General features: G+C 43.8%; 1 protein-coding gene and 1 non-coding gene across 3 annotated transcripts in view; one reads left to right on the plus strand and one right to left on the minus strand.

The window, feature by feature from the left end:
- The window catches only part of LOC103189626 (carbonic anhydrase 15), a 54,656-nt gene that overhangs the window by 25,821 nt on the left and 4,515 nt on the right, over positions 1-24,320 (minus strand). For both annotated transcript variants that reach the window (XM_007910076.2, XM_007910077.2), the window contains exon 2: positions 3,312-3,347. In XM_007910076.2, the coding sequence (XP_007908267.2) occupies positions 3,312-3,347 (36 nt within the window). The remainder of the gene's footprint in view (positions 1-3,311; positions 3,348-24,320) is intronic.
- On the plus strand, positions 19,115-19,189 carry trnat-cgu. The gene has a single exon. It is a non-coding gene; the product is annotated as a tRNA-Thr (tRNA).

The following is a 24,320-nucleotide window of genomic DNA, read 5'->3' on the forward strand; positions in this document are numbered from 1 at the left end:
GAAACATTGACACGGCTGCTTTTTGCTGGGCTTTTAGATGACAACATCAGAAGAAAGCTCTTCTTAAATAATGATTATTGTTTTCATAGCTTATCGTACTCCAGCTAGAACATGAAAGTAACATGCCAACGGTTTATCATTACCTCTGGGTGGTTAGGCCATAGTTAACCTGTGATTGTTTTCCCATGACGAGATGGCATTGTGAAGGAGCAACCTTCAGGCGCTTACAATTAAATTTCACCAATAAATTCTAAATGTGGCAAAGAAAAGTACATTTAACAACTCCCCCTCCCCCCAATTGATGTGATGACAGGAAGTACTGCACACTAAGGTACCTCCAGCTACATAGGGTCTTATATATTAGGTTCAGTCATGATGTGGTTCTGCTTCACTGACCCCAAATTAATGAATGTGAGAGCTTTTCCATTCTTATCTTGCTTCAGGAAATATATACAATATACAACAGCTCAATCCTGTTACCCCATCTATCAGAATCCTTAGTACCAAGACCTGTTTGATGTCAGCGAGAGGAAAGCTGCTGGAAGGTGTTACCTGGTGTCCGAGTTTGTGACACACGTTCGTACGTCCAGTGCCTGGAGCCCACCTTGATTGGCTGCAGAGAGGCCAGCAGCTGCTTAAACTCCACACCTCCAACTGGTGAAACCATCGCTCAATGGGAAGGGACGTGTGCCTGAGCTGCGGACAGGAAGATGGTGGCAATGCTCTCACACATTTCATGGTGAGCTGTGTTGCCCACCGGGAAGCTCACAGGGAGTTCCTGGTACCTGCCATCCACCAAGTGAGGCTCAAACTGGCCTTGTCGGAGTCAAACAACCAACTGGTGACTATCCTCCTTGAGGGGGAGGTAACCGGGGTCTCCTTGGAGCTGAACTGGCTCCAGGGTGACATGCCTGGCAACAGAATGTCGGAATCGAGCCAGGCCTCTGTAGGTATGATCTGACCAAAACACCATCTGATTTGAATATGACATCTGGGGATCTGATCACACCATGACAGTGAATCTGTGCTGCTCATTGGCTACCAGAATTATTATGGACCAATGAATTCCCCATGGAATTGTCAGATAAATGCTATTCATTCAGGTTTCCATCCTGTGATTAAAGGCTAATCCCACAATCTACAGATTTTTCAAACATCAACGGTGGAGTCCTGATGTAAGAGGCAAATGTCAGGGTCTTCAGTAGAAAAAGAGAAAAGTAAATGGGGAGAAAGTTGATAAAATCGTGTAATGAGTTAATGAGAAGCTGTTTAGCTGCTACTGGACTTATTGCTTAACTTACGTATTGTCAAAAGATAAGTACAGAGGTGACCACTGAAAACAAGTGCTTATATTTATCGAGTACATGGCTGGGAGCCAAGCTAGGGGAGAGTTGGGGGGGACAGGAGGTGGTTGAAAATGTGGTCTTAGAGACACGTCTTGAAGGTGGGAAAGGAGGGAGGGAAGTGCTCTGGGATGGAGATCATGAGAGAATAGCTAAAGGCTCATCCGTTGAAGGTAGGCAGTGGGCAGAGGTGGGCTTGAAGTAGGTTGGTGGTTGCTGAACAGGGGTAGTATAGGGTTGAGCAAGGACATGGGGGCATTTGAAAATGAGGACAAGAATTTGAATTTCAAAAAACATCCACAAAGAGTGAAAGTAAAGGGTTCTCTGCTAACTTAGGCATGTCCTCAATCGTATTCACCCCAATATCGGTGGACAGCCATTCTGTCCAAACCCTCTGCAACTTTCTCCCTAAATCCCTTTGTTTTGCATCTCCCCTCTCTGCTTCCAAAACCATTATAAAAACCTACCTCTTTGACTGAACCTTCAATCATTTCCCTCCTCCTCTCTGTCTCCCTCCCTCCCTCCCTGCTTGAACTTTCAACGTAGTCTCTGTGAAGCACTTTCGAGATGTTTAGCTCCAAAACATGCTATAAATGTGCAGCTTTTTGTTGTTATTGCTGTAAATGGAGAATTTTGATCATAAGATCGTGACCCAAAGATTTTATTACATTTGCCAAAGTTCATTGATGGTGGCTGAGCACACAGCACTCTTCCTCAGCCCATTAGCAAATAAGTGATAAGTTACTGTTCTGTAATTACTGTAGTAGAATGTTTAACCTTCTTACTTAATAAAATTTACTGTAAAACAAAACCGGTAAATGTGTAGAGCATCAGTCATGTAAAGTTCCTTCTAATGTAAAAGCTATTTTTCATAAAAAATCACTCAGTTCAGTATTACTCTGGTTACACACACACACTGACTTTGATTGGACGTTCAGAGACCTAAATAAATAATAATAATAATACTTATCCTTGGATTTGATATAGCGCCTTATCACATCTTCGAAGCGCTTCACAGAATATACCGTAAAGTGAATCGATTGTATACTTTGTGGGCAAAATGCGGCAGCCAATTGCACACAGCAGCGTCCCACAAACAGTCGTGGGTTGAGGGACCAAATTCTTTTTTTTATTATTTTGAATCTGCCAATCTACTAACAGTACGGTTCCTACTGCCTACTAGGTGAACAGAGGCGTGTGGACTAAGGAAACTTGTCCAACGTTTCGCCCTGCCTGGGAATTGAACCCAGGTACTCTTGCTTGTGAGTGCTCTAACCACTGAGCTACAGGCAGTAAGATATATAAAGCTGTCATCTCACAGTAAGGTTCATGTTGATCAAAATTGTTCTGACTGTAGGACGTAACTGATTCCAGCGCCTCCACACCTCAGGCACTAGCAACATCACTATCCACGGTTGCACTCTCCACCTCACTGAGCCAGTCCAGAATCTTGGCGTCTTGTTTGACCTTCACCTGTCCTTTCTACCCCACATCTGTGTCATGACCCGCTCTGCCTTCCCCCACCTCCGCAACATTGCCCGGCTCCGCCACTGCCTCACACCTCAGGCCCCCGAGACCCTCATACACGCCTTCATTACATCTAGGCTCAACTAAGCCAACTTCCTGCTTGTCGGCCTCCCCAACTCTTCCCTCCACAGGCTGCAGATAATCCAGAACTTTGCAGCTTGTGTCCTCTCTTGCACTTGCGCAACATTTTGCCCTGCCGGGAATCGAACCCAGGTCTTCTCGCTTATGAGAAGTCTGTCTGGTTTGGATACTCTTGAGCACGATGATGGGTTTCTGCATGTTTCAGAGACTTGGCCGACTAAAACCTAATGCTCGGCTTGTGTGATGTACAAGAAATGTGTTTCAGTCTCTGCAATAACATAAGGTACAGCTTGAGAAAGACAAACATCAGTGTGGGCAAACAAGAACAGTTCAATGAGACGGGTAATGATGAGTACTTACCACATGACTGGCTCTGTGAATCATAACACCAGTGAACTATATGGAGAGAGAGAGAGATAGAGAAAAGGTGAGCAAACACTGAGTAACATCTGTTCCTCCTGTACCAACAGTTCGATGTTTCAGGCCATAATGTTAGCTTTTTGCCAGCGACCTGATCAATTCACACACACAAAACATGTACTTTACATGACTCTTTTTCTCTGAGCGTATCTGAACAGCTTTCAGGGCTGCAGGTTTTCACAGTTCAGGTAAAATAATTAAAAACGAGTTCAGGTTAATGAGTTTCAGCAGAAATGTGTGATATTTATCGCAGTGTAATAAAATAGTTTTTTGATAGTTTTTTTTGTTTCTTGTGTCCAACATAATAATTCACTGTTGCTGACACATTGAATAATAATGCATGTGTGAGTGGCTTATTACTGAACTGCCTGATATATTCAGCATTGTTTTTAAATCCAATCATCAAAATCCTGTCAGACATGTGAAAGCTTACACGCGGTACCTCACTGAGGATGAAGAGAGGAACAAGATAAAATAACATGTAGCAGTTAGTAAATGCCAAATTTGGCTTTTAAAAGCCTGTTTATTGTATGAGGAGGGAGACAGCAGAAGGGAAGAATTGCCACAGTTCCGAGATTGTGGGAAAGCTCAAAATCCCTCCATGGTCTCTCTCTCCCCCCTCTCTGCAACCTCTTTCAGCCCTACTGTCCTCCCGACGTGAAAGGTGCTCTATAAATGGAATCTTGTTGTTGCTGTTGTTGTACTGACCTGGCTGCTCTATTCGCTCAGTGAATCCAACCCTATCTGCTTTCAGCCATTCTGCCCCTGTCCTCTGGAACTCCATCATAGAATCATAGAACATTACAGAAAGAAGGAGGCCATTCGGCCCATCGTGCCTGTGATGGCTCTTTCGAAGAGCTACCCAACTGGGCCACTCCCCCACTCTTTCCCCATATCCCAGCAATTATATCCTTTTCAAGTACCTATCCAATCCCCTTTTGAAAGTTGTTATGGAATCTGTTTCCACCGACCCTTTCAGGCTGTAAATTTCAGACCGTATCCTCCAGTTTCTTCAATTTGCTGACTCCCTCCCCTCATCAAGGCTCTCGTTGACTGTGCTTCCGATCACTTTCCCTTCTCCACCCCTTCAAGCACTTATCCAATTCCCTTTTTAAAGCTATTATCAAATCTATAATATTATTATTATTATTATTATTATCAAATCTGCCATAGAATCAACACTAATCCCTGTTTCTCCCCCTCAGCAATCTGTTGTCTTCCCTGTATCACACCCCCTGACACTACTGAGCTGAATGGCTTGTGTCCTTCTGTAATATTCTATGATTGTTTCATCTCTAGTGTGAAGGCAAAAGCAAATAAATGATGTGAAGTGGATACTTTATTATTCTATAATCAAACTTTTATGTTCCTACTAATTTTATAGACGAGCTTCCATTTACGTATTTACTGTACAAGGTCCTATAAACACAGCCCACATTGCAAATTCCAGCACTGCCACATTACACAATTGTAGAGTTGAGAACAAGCAGAATAATTCATTCCGAATAAAATATCTAAAGAGTACACCGCAAAGCACAGCGTTGGAACAAAGGCATCAAATGCAAGGATTATTATCATCACATTGTTGATGCACAGATATCAATATGCATGTGGTGGACTTGTCAACTTGTCAAAGTGCTTACTATGCTTCAATAATTAGCAAACGCGTTGTAAAATGTAAAGAAAACATTTTGTCTATGAACTAAAAATGTAAACCTTCATCTCTCTTGTAATGAGAAGCTAAGAGGAGAGGTTAGAACTCTTGCCATTGGTGTAGAGAAGATTGAGGGATGAGATGATAGAGGTATTGATAATGAAAGATAAGATAGTTAAAAAGTTTGAGAAAATTAATCATAAAAAGCTCTTTCCACTGGTAGGGGATAAGAGGACAAGAGGAGGAATTCAAGATTGTGACGGGGGAGGAAAAGAAGTTTGGAAGAACTTCTCTGAAAGGTTTGTTAGACTGTGGCTGTTACAGCTGTCAACTGGGGATATCTATTAACAATTTGGACCAGCAAACTCAGAGGAGGATAGTAGACGGTACATGGAACGAGCAGAGGATTGGGATTAGGATGGATGGCTTTTAGGAGAAGCAATTGTAGACATGAAAAAATGGGCCAAATGGCCTCCTACTTTTAAAGTAGACTTCTATGGTTTTTGTCCTCTATTCAACTCTCCTCGGGAAGCGTTACATTTATAAAAAATGTAAGCAATGTGCGTACTTTGTGATATTCTGTGTTTTACTTTGGTTCTCGTAATAGACAAAGAAACATCATAACGTTCCCCCAATGACCACAATATCACAATAATGTTTTACTGAAAATAGAACGCTGACGACAGCTAAGTAGTTAATGGTTTACTGAACCGTCTGAATTGACCGATCATTGCTCCCCGAATATCAAACTCAATAAAAGCTTCATTCTGTCGTTCTCTGCCAGTGCCAAGTTCTGGCAAATGGATTTCATAAAGAACTTTTGTACATTTCATGGTGACCTTTCAGTGGGAATGGGAAATGGGGGGGAGGGTGGGGGCGGGTGGTAAATCATATTTTTTTAAAAAAAAGTAAATCATTATTTCAACAGCAACAAGAACTTATTTGTATGTCGTGCTCTTCACCAGGGCAGGGTAATGGCTTGAAGCACTTTATGGGAACAGTGTTGGACCCTGAGCAGGGAGGACAAGAGAGGGGGGGATTGACCCATCAAACAGGTAGATTTTCAGGGGCGTTTTGAAACAGATGGAAGGGAGGGGGTGACAGACAGAGAGGAGGGATTTAGAGAGGAAATTCCAGACAGTGGGGAAGTTAATGGCTGATGGCTTGGCGGCACAAGGTGGGTCAGAGAGGGCGAGGAACACACAACAGCTCAAGGTTTCCTCAGCAAAGGGGCTGGACAACAGAGTGAGGCTGGAAGCTTCACAGAGGTAAAAGCATGTTGGGGTTTATAGGTGTGAGTGAGGATCTTGAAGTGGATCTGCTGGGAAACAGGAAGACAGAAGAGCTCAGTGAGCAGTGCGGACAAAGCACTATTGTAAGGGGCCATCTTTCACATCAGATATCAAATTGAGGTCCCATCTGCAGGTGGACATTAAAGCTCCCATACAGCAACAACAACAACAACAACTTTCACTTATATAGCGCCCTCCATGCAGGGTATCGTCTCAGAGCGCTTAACAGTGGCAGAGCCTGATTCCGAGCCAGGAAGGTGGGGGGCGGGGAGGTGGCCATAAGCATGATCGAAGAGGAAGGTTTTCAGGCAGGACTTCAAAAATGGGAGAGAGGGGGCAAGGCGGAGAGGTTGAGGGAGAGTGGTCCAGAGTTTCAGGGCATAGTGGCTGAAAGCGTGATAATATCTGATGAAAAGAGAAGGGAATGTTTCCAGTATCCTGGACAACAATCCTCCAGATTAATTGATCATTGAGACCTCTGCTGGTGGAAACGACTTCAGAATTTGTCTAGAGAGGGAGAATTACCCATGAAGCACTTTGAGAAGGATTGACGTGATAACACACCAAAAAAAACTTAATTGTTTCTAACTCTCTAATTATGATCTTCAGTGTTATTTTACCAGTAAACTTTCCAAAGATATCATTCTGGTAGCTTCTACAGCTTTTACCTGTTTTACTTATTCAATCCTTTTATATTATACCTACAGTAAAGTACAACATAAGTTACTTCATCTGCGAATATGATTCTTACATCGCTGCTGAAATATTGATAACCACATTCCATTAAAGATTGTCACTGAACCAAGAGTGACACCATTATTCATAACAGTTTCAGTCAAATCTGTTCAAGCAATTACCTTAGCACAGCCTGGTTCACACAACAACAACAACTTGCATTTATATAGCGCCCCCTCACGCAGGGTAGCGTCCCAGAGCGCTTGACAGAGGTGGAGCATGAAGCAGAGCCGGGGGGAGGGGGAGCCTGTAGGCACAGTCGAAGAGGAAGGTCTTGAGGCATGATCTGAAGATGGGGAAGGAGGGGACAAGGTGGAGGGCTAGAGGAAGAGTGATCCAGGATTTCGGAGCGTAGTGGCTGAAAGCGCGGCCCCCGATGGAGGAGCGGAGGGCATGGGAGACATGCAGAAAGCACACCAACGAACCCTTTCTCAGAGACCACCCTCATATAAAGGCCACTTTGGTCCAGTCCCCTGAATGGTGGTTGAAGGCAGATTTGACTGTAGTTTGAATTTGGGGATAGTTTACGCCTTTGAACAGATACAAATAATCAAATATTAATTTTATTCTGACAGTCGTATAGAAATCCTAAAGAACAGTTCGTGAAATTTCAACATTATGTCCTGTTATCAACTCCTCTCTGAATCAGATGTTCAGCTCCATGTTTCCTGCTCGTAAATGTTGATTCTAAACTGGTGCTGTTGCTGCTCTCCCATGAGTTTATGGCAACCTGCCATACATGCCCAGCTATACCTGTAAGTCCATCCATCACAAAGGCTTCAGTGAGAGTGACAGCCAAGTCATTTCTGCATGTAAAAGAAAATGAATGGATTTGGACACTCTGTTGCTCATTGTGCAGTCACTAATATTGTTGTAGATATAATTACACTTGCCTGTTGCTATTTATTGTTTATGAACATGCAGTTGTGCCAAACAGACTCCTGGAGTGATTGCCAACATTCCAATATTAGCCAGAACATTGAACGATTTCTTAGTTATATACAAAGACTAATTATTAGCATTTCCATATAATTAACAGAGGGTCAACTGAAGGAGACTGTGCAACCAAGTGAAGCAATAGCCAAGTGAGCAACTTGATTCAAAGTTCACTGATCTGGAGCAGAGCCTGTTTAATGCTGCACATCCATGCACATCAAAGGCCTCAGAAGAAGAAGGCTAAATAGAACCATCGCAGTGTCCTTTAACTTCTATATTAAGGCTAACTCAGATGATAAGGTGTAGACTGTCAGGTCCATGTTAATCCATTCATTAGATGCGTCTGTTATAATTAAGGATAGAGGAATGAGGCACTTTATTATCTAGGTCGCCACCCTGGTTGAAAATAATAGTCCCCAGAACAATACTTCCAATAAGTTTCAGATGACACGGGGACACCGAGGTGTCGAGGGCAATTTTTGGAACAGGTTACAAGAAAGAGTGGGTGAGGTCAGATCACTTGATTCCTTTAAGAAACAGATTGATTGTATAATGGGAAATAAATGGGACAAGACGTTTTCGTCATTCACCGCTCCCTTGTGTTCTTGTGAATACTGAGAATGTAATTAGTACGTTAATCAGTACTAAAATAAATTAGGTTTGTACAATGGATATATAGAGATAAATAGGCTGCAGCAGAGAAAAAAATCAATAAGGCACTTGGCCAAAGGGTGAGTTATTTGATTGTTTGGCAGAAATGGTCATTGTGTTACGGACAACTCTTGTCAGTTTTTGGAGGGACTCAAATGTAGGAATTGGAACACTGAATGCCTTACAGTGCCTCATGAAGGTTATTAGTTAATGAGCCAATTCGGAAAACTGGAGATTTCTCTTCTGCCCCAACCAACAGACCCCGGGAGCACCAGAGAAAATGGGTCCAATTTTTTAAAATACATATACAGTGCATGGCTTTGGGTCGCTACTCTGCGTGAAGGGCGCTATATAAATGCAAGTTGTTGTTGCGGCTAGGTCTAGAGGAGACTCAGACCCCCCAAAATCTCCCTGCAGGGCGAGAATAGGAGCCACCAACAGCCAGTGCTATCACCTGCTGGGTCACTGACAGGGCTCCAGGAATCGAGTGACATACTTAACCTTCAAACAGCCTCACAAGCACAAACAGGGCTCTTCCTCCCACCCGCCCACCAGCTCAGGCACAGACCCTACTCCTCTGCCCCTCGCCCAGGCCACTCCACGCCAGGACACTGCACATGGTGGGATCCCAAGAGAGCCTGGAGGAGAGCAAAGCCGCCCACCACTAAGGTGATGGGGAGCGTCAGCAATTCCCCCCCTTTTCCCATAAAAATCTCAAGCGGTGCCAGCCACCACTGGTATGAGATGTCCTCCTTTGGATGAGAAATTAAACCAAAGTCCCGTCTCTGCCTTTTCAGAGAATAAGAACATAAGAAATGCTAGACAAAAACAATGAAGGTCCATCTAGTTTGTCTTCCACCTTCCTGGTGGTCGCATGCACATAAGTCCCAAACCCCCTATGTACTATATCCCATAATGTTATTTCCTAAAAGAAAACTATCTAATCTGTGTTTGAAGGAATCAACACTTCCTACTTCAACCGTCTCCCTCGGGGGCCTGTTCCACAGGTTCACTATTCACTCACTGAAATAGTGTTTGTGTAGATTCGTTCTGAATTTACCGCCTTCAATCACAGGCTGTTAAATGTTAAAGATTTTGTGGTATTATTCCAGAAGAGAAGGGAGTTTCTCTCTCCCGTGTCTGCCCAACAATCCCCTCTGAATGAGAAAACTATCAATGTTAACAGAGAAGCATTTCAATGTTCTTTAATTTCTTTATTCCCAGCTCCTTGGAACGTCCTCCTGACCTGAAAGCTGCTACACAAATGTAATTTATTTGTTAAAGTCTAACTCAGGTTACAAGCTAGAATACTTGTGTACTTGTACTTTCAGAACCATGTAAATCCGTTCATTAGGCGAGTAATGAAGATTAAAAGGGGCTTCAGTTACAGTTAAAAACTGAGGAGCAAAGCAATTTGTTAATATTGAGAAACCTACGTCAAGGACCGAAGTCTGCAGTCCAGGTGATTAAAAATAATTAGAAAGTAAGGCAAGAAAAATCGAGAAATCACACTTAAATGATATAGTAAGCTTAGAGTTTGAAATCTCCTATGTCCCCACATCGGGTGGATGAACTCACTGCAATGCAATGCATAGAATTAGTGCCAAGAGAGGGATTACATTTTTGTTTGCGTCTCATGGAGAATGTGGGTGACTAACCAACTGACCTTCCATGTTCCTGGCTCTCCGTTAGTTAGGAAGCCCTGCCTTTATGTTGGGCCAACCTGACTCTTCATCCCAATGTTCAGTGTGTTTTATGGCACCCTGACCACGATGTCTAAACACAATAAGCATTGTAGGGACTATTTGTGAAATTGCTCAAGCACTATTCAAAATTTTAGTGGTAACAAAATGTGAAACGCAGGTTTACTGATTTTAAAATGATTTATTGAGGTTTCGTATTTAAAATCAAAATAGATGTTAAACATTGAATATAAGAACGCTCCCGCGGAGCTGAAAGCAATGCTCTTGTCATTTTTGATTGATGTTCTGAAATAAGTTATTGTACAGATTGTTCTTTTTGCCAATTAGATGTTGAATAATGTTAATGAGAAAGGAATGGCAAACTTATGTACTTCATCTATTTAACCTTCCAGTGGGTGAAGTCTTTCAACAGAGGTGCACGTAATTCTAACTTTGGGTTGTCCAGATGAGAACAGCTGGGGAAATTATAATAATAATCCTTGCATTTGATATAGCACCTTATCACATCTTCAAGATGTCTCAAAGCTCTTCATAGGACATACTGTAAAGTTAATTCACTCTATATTTTGTGGGTGAAAGGCAGCAGTACACAGCAGAGTCCCACAAACAGTCGTGAACTGAAGTGACCAATTTATTATTACCCACGGAAAATTATCCAAGAAAATAAGAATGGAAAACATTTGTGTAGCCTTATTAACATCAACACTTAAAATATTCTCTTCTTCAATGATAAGAAATCAAGGCTGCTTTATCACTCAGTAAATTCCCCATTTAGTTGTTTGTATAATTTAGTTACATTTACTTTAGCTTCAGACAGAATTGGTTTCAGTCCATTTTCTCTACACATCAGGAATATTGAATTTTACCAAATTCTGACAATTAAGAAGAGCGAGTAATAAACTTCACCAAATTAATTCCTTGCTTCTAATGTTCTAGTAGGTCTGTTTAATTCTCAGAAAACAAAGTATAAATTAGTGTTGGATCAATAAATGTACCTGAAAATGTGACATTGAACATAATCCATGCTGCTTTTTTTTACGAGCTGACAAATCATTGAACATTGAAAGCTTCAGCCCAGCATTAAATGAAGAGCTGAAGCAGACACAATACTCAAACTCCTTCCCAGCACAGGAGAGGCCACATATAATCACATCCAATTAGCTGGCTCCATTGGCAATGTTCAGCTAGTTTATCGAAACAAATTTGGAAAGAACCAGCAAGACAACATGAGAGAGAGAAGATGCCTTCAGTCGAATGAAACCACCACAGGGAGCAAAGCCACTGTGCTCCCCATCTCGCTCTCTGTGTTTATCCAGGTGAGGGATGTCATTACTAGGAAATAGAAACATTTTCTCCTCTTAACATCAGTGTCAACATCAAGGAATTTGTAGTTGGGGCACGGCTGCCTGGCTCCCTGTGGGGCAGTGGTGGGGGGTATGTGTGTGTGGGGGGTTATGTGTGTGTGTGGGGCGGGGGGGTTGGTTGTGTGAGTGTGTGGGGGTGGGGGGAGCATGTGTTAGCATGTGTGTGTAAGCGCCTATCAGGCTGATGGAAAGTGAATTGGCTGTATATTTTGTGGGCAAAATGCAACAGCCAATTGCGCACAGCACCGTCTCACAAACAGCCATTGATTGAAGTAAGAATTACCCCCCGGAAAAGTGATCCACCAATTGACTAACAACCAGGTTCCTACTTACTGATAAGTAAACAGAGGCGTGTGGAGTAAGGAAACTTGCCCAACATTTCGTCCTGCCGGGAATTGAACCCAGGTCTCTCGCTTGCGAGGCGAGTTCTCTAACCACTGAGCTACAGGACTCCACAATCTGCCTTTGTTTCACGATAATAATGATATAATGTTATCATGACCAAATGATTATTATTATTTTTGATGTGAATGATGTGAGAATATATCAAATGCAAGGATTATTAATATGATAGAGATTCACAGTTCACAGAACAGTGCAGTGTAACAACTCAGGAATTCCAGTGAATTATCTCTCTGCTGTCTGTCCAGAACCCTCCACAGACTTCATGTGGAGTCCTGTAGCTCAGTGGTTAGAGCACTCGCTTTGCAAGCGAGAGACCTGAGTTCAATTCCAGGCAGAGGGCGAAACCTTGGGCAAGTTTCCTTACTCCACACAGAGCCTAATAATAATCCCTCCAAAACTCAAAAAAAAAACAATAATAAATTGGTCATTTTCAATCTACGACTGTTTGTGGGACATTGCTGTGCGCAATTGGCTGCCGCGTTCGCCCACAAATATACAGTCAATTCACTTTACAGTATATTCTGTGAAGCGCTTTGGGATGTCCTCCCGACGTGAAAAGCGCTATATCAAATGCAAGGATTATTATATTATTATTCAGAAGCATTTAATCAGTCAGGATGAATTTTTCCCCCAAAAGATCAACTGAATCAATCATGTGTTACTGAAATCCTTTCTCCTGGTTACAAGAACCACAGGCTTCCTGTGGAGTGTTCACCGTAGCCAATTTAAGTAGTGGGACCTCTGTCAGACTGCTGAGACGGCTTCTCTGGGGTTAATGGTGTCACAGTCGACACTTCATGTTCTTAATAATTCAATAAGGGATTCAACCACTGTGAAGTCCGAAAGGATTCATTGGTAAAATGATCCATCTGTAAACATATTAGCCCAGGACCTTGCTGCATGAGATAATTTGGGGACTCTGATGTCTACAAGTGTAGCAGGTTTCACCAAATAGCAATCCATGAATGGAACTCCTGACCAATCTCCCCTTTTCTAGTCCAGGGATGCAGTATTCCAGAGCACTGCTGATGACAACACAGCCAGACTGGCTCATCGGCAGTCACTGGGGGCAGGGAGCCCTCCAACTCAGCGCCTGTTAACCCTGCAGCCAAAGCACTAATGGGTAGAGTGGTCCAAGCTGGACAAGCAGCGGGAAAGCTGGCCAGACACCAATATCATTGGCAAGCGATGCAGCTGATTAGACTCCAGCAGTTACCCCAACGCACAGTCTGTGCTCCCCAAGTCTTGGCTCTTGCCAACCTGCGCCTAATACACTCCGCAATTAGGTAAACAGGATGTGTCCCTCCAGGAAGAGAGAGCGCATTCCATTCCAACAATCTACCTCTGGGATTTCCATGTGTAGGTGGGATGCCTGGAATTCTCAGCTTAATTTGGGTAGTCGGTGAAGGGTTTCCACATGTCAGACACCTGGATGAGCAAAAAAAAACTGACACTATTTGTAGAACTTTTCCCAATCCTGACAAAATTAAATGTATTCATTGACAGCGCCTTGGAACGTCCTCTCGAAAAGTGCTCTATAAATGTAATTTTGTTGTTTTTGTTGTTGTTGATAGCATCACATTCGGGGTTCAAATGAGATTGAATAAAAAACAGGTCCCCCAATTCCTTAGCCATTTGGGGGTCCTTTGAACTATTCACATGACGGGAAGAGAGGCAGAGCTGGGAAGTAAAGACGTCAATCATATCTGGGGCCCCTCACATCTCGGGGCCCTAAATCATGGTTTTCCTGGTTTACTGGTTAATCCGGCCCTGAGTACACTGAGGTATAGATTATGCAATGCTTGGCTCCTGTCAATGCCTTCGCTCCTGCAGTTCTGAACTCCTCAACCTCCCTGGGCTCTCCCTCAGACTCACCAAATCAGTGCGCAACCTAGGCATCTGGTTCGACCCCCAACTATCCTTCCTCCCCCACATCCGGTCCCTGACCAGGACCACTTTCTTCCACCTCCACCACATTGCCCACTTCTGACCATAACTTACCCCAAATGCAGCCGAAACCCTTGTGCATGTGTTTGTCACATCTCACCTGGATTACTCCAACCCACTCCTCGCTGGTCTACCCAGTTCCACCATTCACAAGATTCACAAGCATACTGACCTGGACCAAACTCCATCCCCACGTCTCACCAGTTCTGGCCCAGGCTCCACTGGCTTCCCATCACTGAACGTGTCGACTTCAAGATCCTCACTCTCGTGTTCAAATCCCTTCCCTCCCTGACCCCCTCACTCCCCAATCCAGCACCGGGCGCCTCAGCTCGACTTGGACAGGTTCCTGCTCGTCCCTCGCACCCTCCGCCCCATCATCAGAGGTCGTACTTTCAGCCACTGCGCTCCAAAACTCTGGAACCCTCTCCCTCAATCCCTCCCCCTTGCCCCCTCTCTCCCCTTTTTCAAGACCCGCCTGAAAAGTTTCCTGTTTGACTGCGCTTACGGCCAACTCCCCCTTCCCCACGGCTTGGGAGTTAAGCTCTGAGACGCTACCCTGCGTAGAGGGTGCTATATAAGTGCAAGTTATTGTTGCTTTGTTCCACACCTGAGGTGCTTCCAAGTGCACAGAAACACTGAAATCACAGTTTGTTTTTCTCTGCAATTAATTTATTGTGACAGTAAAACTTGACCATCTAATTCTCCCACTCCATCCGAAAATTGATGTTTCTTGACAAATTAAGTTTCCAGGACTGAGTGTCAGCCTGGCACACTGGGTTCACAACTCTTGAATTAAGTCATTTTTTTTGAATCAGAAGGTTGTGGATTCAAGCCCCATTAACTGAAATGCAGTGTTTCAGATGAGATGTTAAACTGCGGTTCTCATCTGCCTGCTCAGGTGGGCAAGCAAAATTGTCTGGAACGTGTCTCCTGGTGCCTGGCCAACAATCCTCCCAATAAATTGATTATTCCTCTCAATGTGGTTTGTGGACATTCACTGCCACAAAATGACTGTCATATTTGTCTACAAAATAGTCACAACATTTGATAATAATTACCTGTGAAGTTTTGCAATGTTTTGACATGATAAGGCACGATCAAAAGGCAATTCAAGTCCTCCCTTACATGTTATAATAATAGAAAAATAATCCTTGTATTTGATATAGTGCCTTATGACGTCTCAAAGTGCTTCACAGAATATAGTGTGAAGTGAATTGACTGTGTATTTTGTGAACAAAACGTGGCTGTCAATTGCACACAGAAGCGTCCCACAAACAGCCATGGATTGAGTGACTAAATTATTATTTTTATTTTTTTGATGAGATTATCATCCCTTGGAAAAGTGATCTACTAATCGACTAACACCCGAGTTCCTACTTACTGCTAGGTAAACAATGGCGTGTGGAGTAATGAAAGTTACCTAACATTTTGCCCTGCCGGGAATTGAACCCAGGTCCTCTCACTTGCGAGGTGGGTGCTCTAACCACTGAGCTACAGAATGTTACCTTAGAGGGAAATATTGATAGCTCACCATCGATCAGAGGTGTCCTTGACGTGTTCTCAACAACACAATGGATCTGAATGGAAAATCATTGACCCTCTCCCCCAGGTTCATTTGTCCTTCACATTTAAACAACGCATAGTCCTTACAGAATTTTCCTGCAAACCATCACACTCACAATACCTAATGATGCAGAGGCAGGAAAATTACAATTTCCATAATATCAGGTACAGGTGAGAGCCCAGTTCCCCAGAACTATGTGTGAAGCCCAATTCTTCTCTCATAGCAACATAAGGGAGGAAGCCACTCAGCCCCTCGAGCCTGTTCTACCATTCTATAAGATCATGGCTGACCTGTACCTCAAGGCCAATTGCTTTGAGTAGCTATGTATTAGGGATAACATCATGGCACTAGAAAAAAGGGAAATAGCCATTAGTAAGATAAAAACAGAATCTGTGTGGATAGAGATAAAAGATAAGAAGGGATCAACCACACAAATAGGGGTACTGTACAGACCACCTAATAGTGGAAGGGAGGTAGAGGAAGAAATGTGCAAGCAAATTAGGGAAATGAGTAAAAGACATAGAGTAATAATCATGGGGGATTTCAATACCCCTAAATAAATTGGCTAGAAGAGGTAGGTAAAGGGGATGAGGGAATGGAGTTCCTTCAATGTGTAGAGGACTCCTTTCTTACCCAGTATGTAAGAGGCCCAACAAGGGAGGAATCGCTGCTGGATTCAGTAATGGGAAATGAACCAGAGCAGGTAAGAGAAGCACGAGTAGGGGAACATCTAGGCAATAGGGCAATAGATTGGGGATAAAAAGCTGATTTTGAGGGGATGGGAATGGAACTTGGGAAAATCAACTGGAAAACAATATTGGCAACAAAGAGATAGAGCAGCAATGGTCAACGTTTAAAATGGTGATCAATAGAGTCCAGGAGAAACATATTCCGCTAAAAAACAAGATAATGCTAAACAATAATGAGACACCAGATGAATAAAGACATATGGCAAAGTTGAGACTCAGGAAAGAAGCGTTCACTAAGTATATAAACAACAAGGGAGAGTATGACAAAAAACAATATGAACAGCTTAGGAAAGAAGTCAAAAAAACATTAGGAGGGCAAAAAGGAACTATGAAATTACATTATCAAGGCAGGGGGTGGGCAGTGGTGTTCCACAATGATCAGTATTGGGACCCACTGTTGTTCACATTATACATTAATGATTTGGTCTCTGGGATCAGTTGTACAATTTTAAAATTTGTGGACGACACCAAATTGGGGGAATAGTTAATACAGAGGAGGACGGCAACAAATTACAGCAAGACATTAATAAACTTGCTGAGTGGGCATTTAAATGGCAAAGTGTGAGGTTTTGGTAGAAGGAATAAGGAGGTCACATACATCCTGGAAAATGAAAACCTAAATGGTGTAGAGGAGCAAAGGGATCCAGGGGTACACATACACAATTCAATAAAAGTAGCAACGCAGGTTAATAAGGCCATAAAAAAGGCAAACCAGGCATTGGGTTCATTTCTAGAGGGATAGAAATAAAAAACAGGGAAGTTCTGGTGAACCTCTATAGAACCTTGGTTAGACCACACTTAGATACTGTGTGCAGATCTGGTCCCCACATGTCGAGGCCCTGGAGAGGGTGCAAAGGAGATTCACAAGGTTGATCCCAGAACTGAGAGGTTATACCTATCAGGAAACACTGAATATACTTTTTCTCTTGAAAAGAGGAGGGTAAGGGTTGACCTGATAGAGGTCTTTAAAATGAGGAAAGGTTTGGATTGAGTAGACATAGGGAAGATGTTTGTGGGGAGACCAAAACCAGAGGCCATCAATATAAAATAGTCACAAATAGATCAAATAGGGAAGTTAGAAGACATTTCTTCACACAGAGAGCAGTGGGAATATGGAACATGCTACCGCAAGGAGTAGTTGAGGCAAATAGCAAAGATGTATTTAAGGGAAGCTGGAGAGGTACATGAGGGAGAAAGGAATAGAAGGTTCTGCTTGAGGCTTAGTTGAGGAAGGGCAGGAGGAGGCTCATGTGGAACATAAACACCGGCGTAGACCAGTTGGGCCGAATGGCCTGTTTCTGGGCTGTATATTCTAATGTGCCCTAATATATACCCGCCCTTGCCCCGTATCCCTCTCACTCTCTTCTCTCAAATCGAAAAGTAGTCTGTTCAATAAATTTTGAACCAATTAATATATTTCAGTGGCACCAGTTTGATGGATCACATGACTGGTCTCCAGATTGCAGGTTATTAAAAAGTAATTGTGCTTTATTTTATAAATCAAAATTTTATACTGTTCAGCCATGATCTCAGAAGTACAGTCCGTGCAGCCACACAAGCCATTGAAGTGTGCTTTCATTTCCTCGTCTGTAATGTCACCTTCCACATAGCAAACCATACACTGCTAACTTCACTTTTTAAATAGAGCGGACTCCCTATGGAGACAGATTTCTGCTAGAAAATAATACCTCGGGATACAGTATATAGTTTGGGACACGACATGTCAAGCGACTGCCAGGTTGGTGGAAGGCGAACTAGATAACAACCAGGTTCGACTGAGCCAACTCCCTGCTTGTCGGCCTCCCCGACTCTTCCCTCCACAGGCGGCAGATCATCCAGAACTCTGCAGCCCGTGTCCTCTCCCGCACCAGGCTCCGTGACCCCATCACCCCAACCCTCTCCTGGGTCTACTGGCTCCCCATCTGGATAGAGTTCAAAATTCTCATCCTCATCTTCAAGGTCCTCCACGGCCTTGATCCCTCCTACATCTCTGACCTGCTGACCCCCTATCAACCTGCCCGCTCCCTCTGGTCAGCAGGCTCCGGGCTGCTCCATGTCTCCCGCCCGGCCGACCCCACCATCGGCAGTCGGGCCTTCAGCCTCTCAGCCCCGAGGCTCTGGACTCTATCCCCCAGTGCCTTCGCCGCTTCCTCCCTTTCCTCCTTCAAGGCCGGTCTCAAGACCTTTCTCTTCAACCGTGTCTTCAGCTCCCCTCTCAACTCTCTACCCCTTCCTCACTCCCTCCCATCCCTCCCCTCACCCTGACCATTTCCCCCCTGCTCGGGTCCTGACCCAACTGTCCAGCACCTTGGGACGTCCTTCCGACATGAAAGGCGCTTTATAAATGCAATCTTGTTGTTGTTGTTCTTATGTTCTTTAGCATGTCCTTGACATATTGCTCTGTGCTGGTCTGTCGTCCTCTTTCTGGTTGGGGTTGGTGTTCCCTGGGTTTTGGTTGCCCTCCGTTATCTCACAAAAGTGGTCATTAGTTATGTGTGCTTTCCAGTGATTGTCAGCAGGTCATTTGACCCTAGAGATGACCACACTCCCCACCCGGCTGCCACCCACGTACGTGGCTAGTAGAGGGTGCTGCAGAGGGAAGGAGTAGGAACTCTGAGAAGGCTGTGGTCAGGTTATCTTCTCTATGCAGTTCCAATTGAGACCAACAACGGAGCACAGCCCAGCGAGCTCCTGGTCACTGAGTTACAGCTCCGTGCACTGCCCCATTAGGGCGGCACCACATGGAAACCTGTAGCTCAGTGGTTAGAGCACTCGCCTCGTAAGCGAGAGGATCTGGGTTAATTTCCCAGCAGGGCCAAACGTTGGGCAAGTTTCCTTACTTCACACACCTCTGGTTACCAGCAGTAAGTAGGAACTCGGGTATGAGTCAATTGGTGGATCACTTTTCCGGGGGCAATAATCCCTTCAAAAAGATAATAATTTGGTCACTCAATCCACGGCAGTGTGTGGGACGCTGCCGTGAGCAATTGGCTGCTGTGTTTCGCCCACAAAATATACAGTCAATTCACTTTACAGTGTGTTCTGTGAAGCGCTTTGGGATGTCCTCCTGACATGAAAAGCCTATATCAAATGCAAGGATTATTATTATTATCATTATTATTTACAGTATATTCTGTGAAGACGTTTGAGACGTCTCGAAGACGTGATAAGGCGCTATATCAAATGCAAGGATTACTATTATTATATATTATTAGGTTATAAAGACGTGGGGACTGAGTATCCAAAGTGAAATTGGTTGGGGACATTGTATTCACTTGTAACCCAGTGTTTGCGACCCCAGCCCACAATAATTAGTACTGTGACTCAATGTTTCCTCACTGCTGTTATATGTTGGTTGTCTATTTTTTCAGTAATGACCATCTAATCATTAAAGAATTTCTCAAGTGCTCAACAAGTCCATAGAAAAGTTCAAAGCGGTTTGTTTTCACTAAATATGATAAATTGCTCCTGTAGAGCTGTAATAATATGCAAGAAAGGCAAGGTTTTTTTTTACTGTTTTTTTCAACAAAAAAAATTGCCAAAATATACAAAAGGAAAAGGCTAAGGTAGTGCTGTCAGATTGTACATCACTCTCGTATATGAAGGAAGCGTGTCTCTGAGTGCCATGGGAATATTTGATCCTCTGTGAATTGTGTGTGAGCAGGACCAAGGGGAAGCCTAGCTCAGTGACTGGCTCAACATTAGGCTGGTGACAACAACAATGACAACAACAACTTGCATTTATATAGAGCCCTTCACACTGGACGACGTCTTGGAGAGCTTCCGTGTCACAGGGATCGAGCTGTAAGCAGCACTGAGTGATTCAAATTAGGACCAGGCTCTGGGTGACAATGGGGAACACTGGGTGGCAGATCTATAATAATCCGCGCATTTGATATAGCGTCTTATCACATCTTCGAGACGTCTCAAAGCGCTTCACAGAATATACTGTAAAGTGAATTGACTGTATATTTTGTGGGAGAAACGCGGCAGCCAATTGCGCACAGCAGCGTCCCACAAACAGTCGTGGATTGAGTGACCACATTATTATTTTTTTTGAAGGGATTAATCCCCCCAGAAAAGCGATCCACCAATCGACTAACAACTGGGTTCCTACTCACTGCTAGGTAAACAGAGCCGTATGGAGTAAGGAAACTTGCCCAACATTTCGCCCTGCTGGGAATCGAACCCAGATCTCTTGCTCTAACCACTGAGCTACAGGCAGTAAAATGTATAAAGCTGTCATCTCACGGTAAGGTTCATTTTGAACAAAATTGTTCTGACTGTAGGACATCCTGTGATGAACTGCCTGTTGTTTCTTAACATTTAAATGATGGATTTATGACTTGGAGCAGCTGCCGTCATCAACAACCCAAATCATAGAATATCACAGCACAGAAGGGGCTTTGGAAGAGCGACCCAATCAATCCCACTCCCCCGCTCTTTCCCCATATCCTTGCAAAGTTTTTCCTCTTCAAGGAGCTATCCAATTCCCTTTTGAAAGTTGTTAATGAAACTGTTTCTACCAGCCTTTCAGGCGGTGAGGAATGGTTTCTTTGGCTAAGGTGGGTGCTGTATTCTGGAGTTACTCAAATGCGAGTTATTGAAAATTAAAGTCTTGCAACTTGTTGTTTACTCTGGGAAAGCGTGAGGTGTGGTAAGGGTAGCGATGTGTTTAATGTCTGCCTGAAAGACTCCTTTGATTCTCAGCTATCTTCCCACCCTCCGTGAAAATTACTAAGAATAATGTGAAGCACCTCTTAACTTTCATCTAGAATCTGCAGTAAATTTCATTTACTTTTTAGAACCCAGAAGCAGGCAGCTATTTGCAGATTATTGGACATTATTAATTTTGTTTAATCACTTGCCCTTTCTCTGCTTGACACAGTGGCATGACAGGACTGATTTATTTATTATCATTGATAATAACTCACTGTGATTTACATCAATCATTTATTATCAAGTAAGAAAAGGCTCATAACAATGTTTACTTCAAAAACTCTAACAAAAGATTAATTATTTAACTACTGTGTTAAATTCATGCATGGTTAGTTTTTAATAGTTCTTTTGAATTGCTCTGCACTACTGTTCTATGCTATACTCTGACAGTGAATTTTATGCTGGTACAGATGTGGTTTTTTTGTGATCTGTTTCAAATGCTTATTTTTCCAGTAATGTTTGCCACATGAACACTAATGAGTGAGTGCATAATGATCAAGACTGGGGGTTAGATGTACAGAAAGTATACACATCGACAGTGAACTTTGAAAGCATATCCAAACTGCATTTCTTCATTGCAAATGTATGTTGGCCACTGGGAATTATAAGGGAAAAAGCATTTGATACAGTGCCTTATCACGTCTTTGACACATCTCAAAGCACTTCACAGAATATACTGTAAAGGGTATATTTTGTGGGCGAAACATGGCAACCAATTGCACACAGCAGTGTCTCACAAATAGTCGTGCAAACAGTGGATCAGTGTTATTCAGTAATGGGCAAACAAGTAGGAAAGAGGGGACCGTCAAAGCTGCTGGTTGTGTGCATATTGAGTGGTCTACTAAACAATGAGCAGAACCCATCCGCAATATCGATCTCTCAGCATCTCTTGCTGGTTTCCCTGAAAACACTGAAATGCTCACTGAGTGACAGGCTCGTGGTCTAGCTCAGGCCACCCATCAGGCCTCTTTGGCTCACAGGATTGAGTAGATGTCGATTCCTCCACATTTGAGTGAGTGAGTGAGTGAGTGGGTGGATTGATGCTGGAAATCTGAAATAAAGAAAGTAGTCACTGGGAACACTCAGCAGGTCAGGCAGCATCTATGGGGAGAGGAAAGTGACCAAAGGTCATCGACCTGAAACATTAGCTCACTTTACTATCTCCGTGGATGCTGCCTGACCTGCTGAGTGTTCCCAGCCACTTCTGTGTTTTATTCTTAATTTTGAAGCTGGTTTCTGCAATTCTTAAAATAAGTTCTAAAATGCTAAGTGTAGATCCAGGTGGAATCCCCCCACCCCACTCCTCCTCCCTCACCTCCCCACTCCCACCTCAAGCCAGCTCAGTCTCAGGATATTGTACACAATTTATTGATTTCCAAAGAGGGAAGGGTTGGGAAGATTGGCCAGGATTCAAACCTGAAACATTCTGTTTCACCTCAACGGACTGAGGGCAACTACACTTCTCTAATAATAAGGGAGGGGTTACCATCCTTTTTTTTGATCAGCCAGGTGTCTAACGCATACGGAAATCCATCACTGTGCTTAAAGAGTATCCAAACCAAGCTGACAATTCCAGGCATCCCATCTCCACAAGGAAATCCCAGAGACAGATTGTTGGAATGGAATGCGCTCTCTCTCCCTGGAGAGACACATCCTGCTCACCCAATTCCAGAGAGTATTAGGCGCAGGTTGGTAAGTGCCAAGGCTTGGGGACCCCAGAGTGTGTGTTGGGGTAACTGCTGGAGTCTAACCAGCTAAAAGCACATAGTTTACCATTGATATCACTGTCTGGCCAGCTTTCCCACTGCTTGTCCAGCTAGAGACCACCCTCCCCGTTACAGCTTTGGCTGCAGGATTAACAGGAATGAGTGGAATGATTCCCTGCCCCCAGTGACTGGTCGGCCCTTCCAGGTCCTGACGATGAGCCAGGCTGGGCTGGGCTGTCATCAACAGTGCCCTGGAATACTACGGACCTGCTTGGCTCAGGTACCGGACTAGAGATCGTCACAGAGGCCTGGCTCGATTCCGATATTCTGTTGTCAGGCATGTTTCCGTGGGGCCAGCTCAGCTCCAAGGAGACTCCGATTACCTCCCCCCCAAGAAGGATAGTCATTAGTTGATTGTTTGACACCCAACAAGCATGGGTTTGAGCGTCACTAGGTGACTGATCCCACCTGCACATGGAAATTCCTGCCTGGAATGGAATTCTCACTCTCTCTCGCTCTCGGGAGGGATGCATTCTGCTTACCTAATTCCAAAGAGTATTAGGTACCGGTTAGCAGGAACCAAGACTTCTTAATCCTGAGTGAGTTCTGTGAGTATCTGCTGGAATTTAATCAGCTAAAACTGCATAGCTTGCCATTGAGAACACTATCTGGCAAGCTTCCTGCTGCTTGTCCAGCGAGAGCCAGTCGACCCACTAGGGCTTTGGGTTGCAGGTTAACAATATAATTTACATTTATATCGTGCCTTGGACATTGGAAGGATGTCTCAAAGCAGTTAAATAGGATGAGTAGGAAGACTCCTGCCCCCTGATTGTTCTGCTCCTCCAAGTCCTGCTGCTGAGCTGGACAAGTTGATCTGTCATCAGCAGTGCCCTGGAATACTGCAGAGCTGGCTGCACTTACCCCACTTACCCCCCTCCTGGTCCCCGCCCACCCCCTGAACTTGATCTCCCCCCCATCTGACCCCCTTCCCCACCCCGTGGTTGGTTTGCAATATATTGAATACCAATGCACTTCCTCAGGTTCAGCAAATAAGTAGGAAAATATCAACCATCCTAACACTAAAATGCCCTCAGTGACTGTCTCTGGAATCATTTTACTTTTAATCAATTGAAAGCATATCACTTGTCTGCAGAGAAACCACTGATCAGCAATCTGCTGTAATTCACAGACAATTTCCCAATTTGCCTCCAATAAACAATGGTGCTGATTGCAGCTACATTTCTGATTCTACTTGAGAGAGACAAATCACAACTTGCTAAAATGTAGATTCTTTTCCAATCACAACAGAGGAAAATCCATCTGGAGTCCAGTAGCTCAGTGATTAGAGCACTTGCCTTCCAAAAGAGAGGACCTGGGTTTGATTCCCGGGCAGAGCGAAACATTGGGCAAGTTTCCTTACTCCGCACGCCTCTATTTACCAGCAGTCAGCAGGAACCCGGTTGTTAGTCAATTGGCGGATCGCTTTTCCAAAAAAAATTAAAAATAAAAATGATTTGGTCACTC

The sequence above is a fragment of the Callorhinchus milii genome, unplaced genomic scaffold, assembly GCF_018977255.1.
Source record: "Callorhinchus milii isolate IMCB2004 unplaced genomic scaffold, IMCB_Cmil_1.0 Scaffold8, whole genome shotgun sequence".
NCBI lineage: Eukaryota > Metazoa > Chordata > Chondrichthyes > Chimaeriformes > Callorhinchidae > Callorhinchus > Callorhinchus milii.